This window comes from Cetorhinus maximus, chromosome 26 (assembly GCF_964194155.1).
Source record: "Cetorhinus maximus chromosome 26, sCetMax3.hap1.1, whole genome shotgun sequence".
Taxonomy (NCBI): Eukaryota; Metazoa; Chordata; class Chondrichthyes; order Lamniformes; family Cetorhinidae; genus Cetorhinus; species Cetorhinus maximus.
In genome coordinates this window covers 36,097,776-36,109,956 of record NC_135904.1, presented here as the reverse complement: position 1 = coordinate 36,109,956, position 12,181 = coordinate 36,097,776, and the positions used below count along the sequence as shown (strand labels likewise).

The 12,181-nt window shown below is 43.0% G+C and overlaps 1 protein-coding gene across 2 annotated transcripts in view; it reads left to right on the top strand.

Moving 5' to 3' along the window:
* The window catches only part of adamts17 (ADAM metallopeptidase with thrombospondin type 1 motif, 17), a 582,619-nt gene that overhangs the window by 554,104 nt on the left and 16,334 nt on the right, over positions 1–12,181 (top strand). The window contains exon 22 of one of the 2 annotated variants that reach the window (XM_078530485.1): positions 9,036–11,616. The exons of the other annotated variant lie outside the window; for it this stretch is intronic. Coding sequence (XP_078386611.1) covers positions 9,036–9,323 — 288 coding nt within the window. The 3' untranslated portion in view covers positions 9,324–11,616. Of the gene's footprint in view, positions 1–9,035; positions 11,617–12,181 lie in introns of those variants that run through there. 2 annotated transcript variants of the gene reach the window in all.

Below are 12,181 nucleotides of genomic sequence, written 5' to 3'. Positions count from 1 at the left end.
TTGCTTCACTTGCTTGACTCCATGCATGTCAATTGAACTGATGTTAAACTGTCTCAGCTGTGACAGTGCCCTCATTTTTGAACTTATTTCCAGTTGGGTGGCCGTTTACTCTCCCCCCACCTCTCCCATCCCCAGTCATGTGTTGTGTACTCACTCTTGTCCCCGCTCTTCGTTCCCAGTGAGCCCTTGCCCCCAGGCTCCTTCCCTTTACTCAGTGCTGTCTTGCCCCTTCCAGAATGGAGCCCTTGCCCTGCACAGTAAAAGCCAGGCATTCCTTAACCCTGGACTGGTCGCTGTGCAGACTTGCCTGAGAGATTCTCATGAATCTGCGGCGACGCTTACTTCAAAGCCTTGCACTGACCTTCGCAAGTGCTGCGCTAAGCTGTGCGAACTAACCTCGGAGTTTCCAGCGAAGGGCAGGTCAGCAGCTGCACGTTGTTTAAATGCTGTTGTAAACCGCATCATTCTGATTTCATGCCAACGTGGGATTTAGGTTCAACATGGGAGGATGATTCCAGTGAGTGAGCGTCATAATGAGATGCTAACATATGATAATGACGTTTGCGACATTCGACGGTGGGAGGTGGGGGGGGGTCACACAATCACTTCCTGCTTTTTTATGTTGTCGGAAATCAGGCGAGATTTTGTGGTCACACCCACCATGACGCCCGCCCCAATCTGGAGCGGAAAATCCCCAGCCAAAGTTTAATTAGTGCAGTGTACACTCTTATTTAAAAGAATGCATTGTTGTAGCGTTCTGCTTGAGGTGGTAAATTTAGCAAAGAACTTTAGAAATGTTTGGCTTGTTGCAAGATAATAAAGTCCAATGTGCCTCTTTGTAACATACACCATAAGCATCGCAAATCCTCAGCTCACTGCAAACATCCCTTCCTGGAGCGACTGAAAGCCAACTTTCCAATTCATAGAATTCAAACCTTTCTTAAATCAGGGTATTTATTTGATTGTCCATAAGCACCAGGAAGGATATAGTTCCACCGCTAAATAGCTTATTAACTGATTTTAATCTTGAAAACTAGCAAATCCCAATTAAACTGTTTTCTATGCTGACTAAAAAGGAGCAAAATGTTCCCTTTTTAAAGGTACTTGTCCTCCCTTTGCTTAATCATACATTCTCATTAAAGTGATAAGCCAAACTTCAACAGATTTGTGTATGTACAAAATAAAAATAAATGAGGGAAATACTTAATATGATTTAAAACAAGGAATGAGAGAATAATGAGGGATCGATCTTGTAGGATTTTCTTTTAGAAATTGAACCTGAATTTCTTTTCAGATAGCAACACCATGGAGATCTCCGGCATTCTTAATGTTGCCGATCTGTGCTTCCATTGTGGGGGCTGGAGGCAGAGACCTCCACTTGAGCTCCTGAAAAGGCCCGGGCTCCTAAGAATGGGTTTAGTCTGACAGGTGGCCCTTCACCCCCACCCATCAGAAGCTGACAGAGCTGGAACTGCTGCTTCCAACCTTTGGGCAGCTTCATGGGTCTCCAGCCAGCTTTCAGTTCCAGTTGTTTTTTTAAAAGCTGGTAGTTTTTTGCTGTCCTCCAAACCTACCTGCTCTCGGTCAGCGCCTGGATTTGCCTCGTGATAGCGCCGGCTCTGGTAGAATCTGACAATTGTGTTTTAGAATGATGTTGCTGAGGGCAACATCTAGATGAGAAATAAAAGGGGCCCAGGATAGGTACTTTGGGAATTCCAAAGGTTACGATCAGGATCGTGAAGGGACGTTACTGCAGGTCATACACTGGCTACAGCTGGATCGATAGGAATGGAACCAGGTGAGTGTAATGTGGTCCGGTTGGACAATGGGGAAGCGTTGGAGGGTGATGATATTGATGGTGTGGTTAACTGCGTTGAAGGCTTCAGACAGGTCGAGAAGGACAAGGGGGGATAATTTACCATGGCCATAGGCCACAGACACATTGGTTGTCATTTGATAAAGGCCTGGCTCAGTGCTGTGGTGGGGTGGAAACCTGATTGGTGGGGTGACGAGAAAGATGGGCACAAGTTTGGGAGGTGACAGTGTGTTTGGAGAAGAAAGGGAGGTTGTTAAGGGGGTGGCAGTTTGCAAGGACAGAAGGGTCAGAAATGGGAGGTTTTGAGGAGTAGGGTGATGATGGCAGATTGGAAGGAGAGGGGGAAAGACACTGTAATTACAGCACAGAAACAAGCCAGTGATCCCAGCTGGTTTATGCCAGCTGTGCTCTACTTAAACCTCCTTCTATCCTGTTTTATCTAATCCCATCAGCATAAAATTCTAATCTTTTCTCTGTCATGTTCTTACCTCGATTCCCACGAAATGTATCAATGCTATTAATCTCAATTATTCCATGTGGTCACAAGATCCATGTTCTAATCATCCCCTGATTCCTCTGTAATGCCTATACTAATACTTGGTAGTGTCTATAGAGACATAGGCCTGAATTTTTCGGATGGCGGGGTCTCCCTTCCCACCATCCAAAAAGTCGGCAGGGAGCACATCCCCGCTAACTCCAAGTGCCCCACAACGTGAAATTCAGGCCATGGAGATATTAACAGCACAGGAGGAGACCATTCAGCCCATCGGATCCATGCCAACTCCCCAAGGATGTGTCCAGTCAGCACCACTCCCCCACTCATCCCTGTAGCCCTTTTCCTCAAATGCCCATCCAATTTCCCTTGAAGTAATTGCTCACCCTTGTGGAAAGTGAGCTCCAGGTCATATCAACTCGCTACATAAAAAAGTTCTTCCTCATATTCCCCCTACATCCTTGCCCAAAACCTTAAATCTCTGCCCCCTAGTCCTTGTAAGATTAGCTAATGGGAAGAGATTTTCCTTATCTAAGCCTGTTATAGTCCTATCTTTATAACTCCTAGTTTAGTATTCCACAAGAAGAAAGATCTCCATGTCTACCCCATCAAAGCTTTTCATAATCTAAAATAGCTGTAGGATTGATGCAGTTGACTGACCAATAATTGTTTTGCTTGATCTTTACATAATCAATACCTCACAAGTCATGCTTATATTGTTATGTTATCATTCCATCCAATCATACAAACTGGAACCAATTGTGAAAGATTTGTGATGAGGATTGTAAACTTGTGGGAGATTAACTGTGTGGAACAACACTGAAATATCTTCATGTCAGCGTTGGACCGTTCTACCCCATAGAAATCTAGAAGTGAGTGTGAAGTGGTTTCAGTTTTAGTACAAGAAGAGCTGAAAACTCTGCTTTGAGTGTTGTGCCATGTTCTCACTGACTTGCTATTTCCAGCACTACAACTTTAAAATAAAATGCCTAAAGATAAAAATTATTAAGATTAACATAAATAAGACTGATCTGTGCAATTGAAAACTCATACTGTGCTAGTTTTCATGCTGACTTAACCACTTATTAAAGGGATTTATACCCAGTCAGCTGTCCTTAAGGCAGATTATCAGGTTGGTGAAGGGCAAATATTCTTTTCCATTCTTACAAACAAAGTTGTAGGATTATCTAAATAAGAATTTATAGAGCAATCACACCATATGATTTTTAGAGCCTCATTTGCTTAAAAGTACAATCAACTGCACCAACTCCCATTACAACTCGCATAGCCTCCATCAGTTATTGCCAGAAACCTTTGACAGATGGCATCATGCCAGCCCCTGGCACTGTTAGCACTAACTATATCTTCAGCCAGTCTGAATCTGCAATGCATCTAATGGTAAAGAAACTCCAACCAGGAGAGGTATTGTCATTCACAACTTGACTACCTTCACATGTGTCGCAACTTGGCTTCAATATCACACAAGTTATTGGTTAAAGCAGTCCATGTGTTTATTGGCTAGCGTAACTCCTTACTCTCCTCGGGCATAGTGTCAGAGAAAGGGACCATTCTCATGTATTGTAACAGAACACGACTCAACTATGGTGGTGGTCTTGGGGTTGTAACAGTTCTGTAAAAGAGAGTCTGACATGTTCTTGATAAAGGAAACATTTAGAGTTGGATTCTTCCATTGGAGATGGGAAAATAGAGTAATGTTTGTTTGTGGGGACCTAACTGATTTTTGCAGGGGTGAGCCCTTAAATGGGATGAAGACAGGTTTCCTGTCTAACAAAAGGTAGAGGTGCAGGAATGGAGACATGTTTCAACCATGACTGAGGCTGCTGCTTGTTCTAAGGGAGAAAATTTATGCCAAAGGCTGCCACTGCACTGCAGGGATCCGATGTGGCACAGGGGAGCTGGAGGCCTGAGAGGTCCTCTTCCAGAGAGTGGCAGGAGGAGGGAGGCCACCTCGTCATGCAACAGGAGCACCTCCGACTTCAGTGTCATCTCCCTTTGCCTGAGGGAATTGCAGAGCACCATCTAACCGTTTCAGGCACTGGACCCAGTGCCCTCTGAGCCCATGATTTCTCATCAGTTTTGATTCTGATGTTTTTCCAGCATCATTGAAGACGGCATTTGCCATCTAGGTAATGCATCAGTTTGCAGCCAACCATGAGGTGCCACAGAGGTTCGCATCTGACAAGGGCACAGATGTCTGTGACCTGCTGAGAGAATCGCAGACTCCTTGACCTCACGATGCCCAGCGCTCTACCCTTCCTGTGCAGACTGCTGCTCCTCATGTCCATTGGCCTCAATTTCTGAGGGTGCAGCATCCATTTCCAGCTGTGCCCTTCCTGGTGCTTAGGTGTGCTCTGATGCCCACATGCTGCCAGGCGATGCCAGGGGGGGGATTGGTAAAGTTCTTAATTCTAGTTCCTCACCTGACCTGTAATGGAATTTTAACAACAAAGGGATAAGGCCTTTAAACTTTAAGAAGTATTTTTACTTAGCTTTCAAAATTCTTCCTGCCCCCATGACATGTCCTCACCTCCATGCAACTGATCTGACACCAAACAGCTGCTGAAGTCCAGACACCTTCCTGAAAATTCAGAAAGTTTCCAGAGACAGGATCTTAATGAGCCCAAAGGGATGTAAATTAGCTTGTTAGTAGGAGCGGGCCTATTTTGGGGACCAACATCCAGGCTTAGACTAACAAGTGGCAGATAACATCACCACAAAGATGTCAGGCAGTGTTCATTTTCAACAAAGAAAGGCCCAACCAGCACACTCTGACCTTCAGTGGTGTTGGGGAAGGAAACTGTTAACTTACAAGGAATTCAATTGATAATTATTAGTCAACAAGCTAAGTATCCATTTGCTATGCATAAAAAAAAACAGGTGAGACAAGGGGTCTGTATAGCTTTATGTACCAAAACTAAAACTCTGTTTGAAGAAGCTAGTCTTGGTCCTTTTCTTTATTATCAAGCGGGTTTTAGGATTAACACAGAAAATGCTGGAAAAACTCAGCAGGTCTGACAGCACCTGTGGAGAGAGAAACGGAATTGACATTTTGAGTCTGTATGACTTCTTCAGAGCTACAGAGAAATAGAAATGTGATGAAATTTGTACTGTTTAACACCTTAAATTTCATCACATCTCTACTTCTCTGTAGCTCTGAAGAAAAGTCATACAGACTCAAAATGTCAACTCTGTTTCTCTCTCCACAGATACTGCCAGACCTGGTGAGTTTTTCCAGCATTTTCTGTGTTTGTTTCAGATTTCCAGCATCTGAGGTATTTTACTTTTATCTTAGGTTTTGGGACGTTATCAGTGATAGTAGAGGATGGTCCCTGCTTGTAGGTAAAAGATTGGAAACTAAGCTTTCTTCAGACAAAAGATTGTATTTGGAGTTAACTTAGAGAAGAGTGGTTTGGAGTAACTTTGGCTGAATTAAAATGTAGAGTTTTGGGGAATGATTACCCACCTATGCTTTCTAAGAGTGACCCCGATGAGCAATGGAAGAATGAAGTAACTACACTGGTTACGTCCTTGCCAAAGGAAAAAACAATAAATGGCCTTGGCACTTTTGCTACCATACAAAAGCAAAATAAGGTGCAAAGTATTTTCAGCGTTGGTGCCTGAGTATTTGGACACAGGTGAAGGTTTGGAAAAATTATTAGATTTTATGGGTAGGATCTACCAGGAGGATGACTTAAGTGCTTATGAATCATGGTCTAATTTTGACAAATTTAGAAAGTTTTTTTTATTTGTTTATGGGATGTGGGCACCACTGGCTAGGCCAGCATTTATTACCCATCTCTAACTTCCCTTGTTCAGAGGGCATTTAAGAGTCAACCACATTGCTGTGGGTCTGAAGTCACATGTAGGCCAGACCAGGTAAGGACAGCAGATTTCCTTCCCTCAAGGGCATCAGTGAACCAGATGGGTTTTTTCCCCCCTCTGACGATTGGCGATGGTTTCGTAGTCATCATAAGACTTTTAATTCCAGATTTTTATTGGATCCAAATTTCACCATCTGCCATGGTGGGATTCAAACCCATGTCCCCAGAGGATTACCCTCTAGGCTACTGGTCCAGTGACAATACCACTACACCACCATCTCCCCTGCAAGCTGCCTTTTTCAGGGACACCAACTTCAAAGGGAAGTTTTTCACTGTCCACTGAAAGAGGTGCCAAACGCAGAAGGGACATTCTGCAAGTTAAATAAATGTGTATACAGTTTAAATGACCCCTCCAGAGTTTGGTATTTCTTAGTGAAGCCAGTTTTGTTAAAGTTGGGCTGTCTTCAGTTTCGTGGGCAGACTCAGCAATGCTTTATTGGCACCATGGAGGGAAACTTCCAGGCATCTTTATGACGCATGTAGACAATTTTTTGTGGGGTGGTAGCAGCAGATTCGAAACGGTTGTCATTAAGGGGCTCAGAACGGAGTTTAAGATTGGAAGTCAGGCTTCTGATGCGTTTAAATACATTGGATTGGAAATCAGGCAGAGTGGATCACATGTCATTTTACATGAGCAATCCTACTTAGAGAATGTCAATCCCATTGCAGCTAGCCTCACAGAAAGATACAGTGGTTTCCGAAATGGAACTCAAAAGTCTAATTGGGCAACTCAATTGGCTAGGCAAACAAACAAGGCAGGACGTCAGTTTTGACGTTTGAGAATTGAGCACTAAAATAAACGATCCCAAGGTTGAAAAAATTATTCGAGCAAACAAAACATCGACAAAATTAAAAATGGAGCATTGTGTTTTGAAATTCCCATATTTGGGTGATGTTAGAAAAATGAAATTGTGTTTATTGACACATCTTATGCAAATCTATGTGATGGGTTTTCGAATGCAGGAGAATTTATAATATTTCTCATGGGAGGGAAAAGGTAAATGTTTCCCTTTGGCATGGGAATCTTAAAAGATATGAAGAGTTGTAAAAACTACATTGGCAGCAGAAACTCTCACTCTTGTTGAGGTGGTAGATTTGGCATTCTTCATATCGAAGATGCTGGCAGAAATTTTAAATGGAAAAGGATATTCAAGAATGGTACCCATCGAATGTCATATAGACAATAAGTCACATTGGGAAAATGTTCACTCTACAAAGTGTATTAACGAAAAGTGATTGCGAATTGACATTGCGAGCTTAAAACAGATGCTAGAGAATAAGAAGATTGCCAAGATCAAGTGAATTGATAGCAGCTACCAATTGTCTGACTGCTTCATGAAAAGAGGAACGAACTCCAAAAAGTTATTGGAGATCCTCAGAGAGGGACGTCTTTTCCTTTGAGAAGACAAAAAGGAATTTTTTTTGTGTGGACATCTCTATACATGTTTTTTTTCTAAGAAGGGGGAATAAGGAGAATTTATTTAATGGAAATATATATTGATGTTTGTGTTAGGGAAAAGAAGATCATACTTTTTTTATTACATACTTTAGGGTTACTTTCATCTTAAGAAGAGGGGAATTGGTTGGGGAAGGAAACAGTTAACTCTCAAGGAGTCCTATTGGTAATTATTAGTCAACAAGCTAAGTGCTCATTTTCCATGTAAAGAAAACACAAGGGGCCTGTAGAGTTTTATGTACTGAAATAAAACTCTGTTTGAATAAGCTAGTCTTGGCCTTTATCTTATCAAATGGCAGCAGCATTACCAGGTTCTGTACCATCAACATGCCAGGGATCAGGACTCCTGCTGCTTCAGGACTCACAAAGGAGAGATGTTCATTGACCTTGGATATCCTCTTTGACCCAAAACCTGCTGACCTGTTTTCATCTGCAGAGAACCTCCGGCAGTTTCCCCACTTTGGCCCCGGTTAAAATGTTACCACTGATATAATGACCTCAGTTTGCTTTAGGAGGATGCCTCATCGCCCGCTAATGCTGCAGATTAAAATTGGCAATTTCGGGAAAGGGTGGAGTTACCAGCAAGCTCCATCCTTTTTAGCTGCTCGTCTGGTTTCACCGGTGGGTGGGAGGCATTGCGGGGTGGGTGTTGGGGGTAATGTTGAAATCAAGCCAACTATTTTAAAAAAGGTTGGAAGATGTATCCGGAAGGTGTAGACCAGCAAATGGAAGATTTGAGAAAGTCTAACTCAAAGGACAGTTAGTGTGAATTCAAGAAGGGGACTCATTTGGCTCACCTGAAATAGAGTTGAAGTTTAGGAAGCTTTCTGCAGTGAGTCCCAGACCAGGAAGTAAAGTGTACAATGAATAGAAAACTACATGAACATGCAGCAAAGAGAAGCCATCATGGAAAGCTCTTAGGCTGGAAAGCAATTATTACTGGGGTCAGTCTTAGCACTTTATTAATATTCTATTTTCTTGTTCAATTTTTCTCTTTTAAATGATGAATTCATGTAATTATAAGTAAACCTCCAAATCAAAGTAGTATGAAAAGACCTACAAGAAAGAGCCTGTTTCTGCTATGCTATGGAAATCACCTTACAGCAACAACATGCGTGGGACCTAAGGCATTGGACCAGTTGGTGACAGATGCAGTTCAATGTAGAAGTGGAAAATAAATAACAAGAAACCAGAAAAATCAACCAGCAAATTGGAAAGCACCAGTAAGGTACAGAGGGACAAAGCACAAATTTAACAATGTATTGTTGCTGCAAAATGTGTTCCTCAGACAAATACCACAGACTCTGTGCCATTCTGGTTATTTATTCAAGGGAAAGGTCTAATCCTGTTTTTTATATTCCTTCACAGGATGTGGAAGTCGCTGACAAGACAGTTTTTATTATCCTAATTGTGCTTGAGAAGGTGGAATCTGCATTTTTGAACCGCTGCAGTCCATGTGGTGTAGGTACACCCACAGTACTGCTAGGGAAGGAGTTCCAGGATTTTGATCCAGCAACAGTGAAGGAACGGCGATATAGTTCCAAGTCAGGATGGTGTGTGGCTTGGAGGGGAACTTGCAGGTGGTGGTGTTCGCATGCACCTGTTGCCCTTGTCTGTCTAGGTGGTAGCGGTCACCGGTTTGATAGGTGCTGTTGAAAGAGTTGCTGCCGTGGAACTTGTAGATGGTACACACTGCTGCCACTGTGAAGGGAGTAAATTTTTGACGTGGTGAATGGGGTGGCAATCAAGTGATCTGCTTTGTTCTGGTTGGTGTTGAACTTCTTGAGTGTTAATGGAGGCATCCAAGCAAATGGAGAGTATTCTGTCACATTCCTGACTTGTGCATTGTAGATGGTAGATAGATTTTGGAGAATCATGGGGGGGCGTTATTTACCACAGAATTCCCAGCATCTGACCTGCTCTTGTAGCCACACTATTTACATGGCTGGTCCAGCTCAATTTCTGGCCAATAGTAACCCACAAGATGCCAGTAGCGAAGGATTCAGCGATCGCACTGCCATTGAATATCAAGGAGAGATAATTAGATTCACTCTCGTTGGAGATGGTCATTGCTTGGTACCTGTGTGGCGTGAATGTTACTTGCCACTTGTCAGCCCAAGCCTGGATATTGTCCAGGTCTTGCTGCATTTGGACATGGGCTGCTTCACTATCTGAGGAGTATGAATAGTACTGAGCATTATGCAATCATCAGCGAACATCCCCACTTCGGACCTTATGATGGAAGGAAGGTCATTATTGTTGCAGCTGAATAAGGTTATGTCTAGGACACCACCCTGAGAAACTCCTGCAGCGATGACTGGAGCTGAGATGATTGACCTCCAACAACTCACAACCATCTTCTTTTATGTTAGGTATGACTCCAACCATTGGAAAGTTTACCCTAATCCCCAATGACTTCAATTTTGCAAAAGTTGTTTGATGCCACACTCAGTCAAATGCTGCCCTGATGTCAAGTACAGTCACTCTCAACTCACCTCTGGAATTAAAATCCCTTGTCCATGAAAGGACCAAGTTGCAATGTGGCCTGGAGGTAGGGGGCAGGGGGAACAACTAGGATGATCCTGTGTTTAGAATTGAAGTTGAGGGAAGGTTAAAAAAATGGGATTTGGAGGAAATTTTGGAGGAAAGGTGACAGATTCTCCTTCAATGCCTATTTGGGGAGGCAGTGCGATCCTTTGGCCCACACAGTGCCTGCACCCACATCCAGTTGCTTTCATGGGGCTATTGCTGTCAGAATCTGCCCAGGATGCAAGGCGGGAGAGCAATAACAGCAGCTTTTGCCATAGATAGTACACTGTGACCAGCATCCCCAGCAGGGAAAAACATCTTGTATAAAAATAGATCATAATTTCCAGCCTTGCTCAAGCAACAATGACTCTGTGATCAGTTACACCGAGCAAGGTAGGCATTTCAAATTAAAACCCTTCCATCACCTGACCAACCCTGAGGATACAAACCACCCTAAAGCTCAGTCTTGTTGTGCTGAAATTCGCAATGACAGCTTTGTCACATCCGATGAATTGCAAGGCTCCCTTACACTTGATTGAGTTTTTTACATCACTCCAAGTGGGACATTGCAGAAACAGCGTCAGCTGACATTGAGACGTGGATGAACAACTCACTGCCAGATATTCCCCCTCCAAGGAGCTAGAATTTACTGTGGAGAAACATCTGCCCTAAACCGTCTGTAAAACGATCCACTGAAATTTGGCAGATGTTGAAGGAAATTGACATGAATCGATGCAGGCGAGATGTTCAATTTGGGGAAGATTTTCAAATAGCAGGCAGCACACCAAAGATCAGCAAATTATTAGTAGGGCAGAAAGGCAGGTGAAATTGTGCAGAGATTCTCCTGGTCTCTCGCTATAACCAGTGAAACGTCATTCACCTCATTTTCCTGAGATTTCCATCAGTGTTTCCTGAAGTTGGTACAGGGAGGATATTCTCGGGGCTGTAAAGTTAAAGAATAAAATATTATAGCGTGCAGCAGACAATTTGATGCATTTCTGAAGTCAGAAGTGTTTGAGAAATAAGCCAAGAAACCTGGTTGCGCCGTCCATCTCTTTGGACAATTGGAGGTCAGCACACATCGTGTCCCCATCAGCATGTGTAGTGTCTTCATCAGCGCCTGCTGTGTCCCCATCAGTACGTGTTCTGTCTCTCGCTCACCTTGACTTGTGCTCCTGCATAATGAGATTTTTTGGAGGGAAGTGGTCCCAACAAGCAAATGTATGAATGAGCTTGTATTACCATAGCATGATTTTATATATCCCCCAAAGTGCTTTACAGATGATGAACTGTTGTAACGTAGGAAATGCGACAGCCAATTTGTGAACAGCAAGCTCGCACAAGCAGCAACGGGGTAAATGACCAGATAACCTGTTTTAGTGATGTTGTTTGAGAGATAAATATCAACCAGGACACTTCACTGCTTTTGTCTGAATAGTGGCTATGGGATCATTTACATCCACCAGGGAGAGTAAGCAGGACTTCAGTTTTATGTCTTATTGAATGACGACACTTCCAACAATGCAGCACTCTTCCAGTACTCCACTGGAATACCAGCCTAGACTTTGTGCTCAAGCCCTTGGAGTGGAAATTAAACCCACAACCTTCTGACTCAGAGGCAAGGGTATTACCAGCAGGCATCTTGATGTTGTCACCCTGAGAACTTGATGCAAGGTGCAGAAAACGAGACGAACTTTAAAAAACATCCCAAAGGTCAGGCTTTGTTGTGAAAAGTAGGAATAGTCACTAAAGATAAATCCTGCACTAGTTTAAGATTTCTGTGTGTATCAATGATAAAATATATATGTAACTGAGTTATGCAGATTATATAATGATCCTATAGACTTGATGAGGAAGATGGTTTACTGAACCATGAGCTAACTCACGTAGCCTCAATCCCTATTGCTTTTATGTTTCAAAATAAACTTGTGTATAACTGGAGGTCACAACAAGGAACAGATGGTAGAGACACAGATGCGAACCAG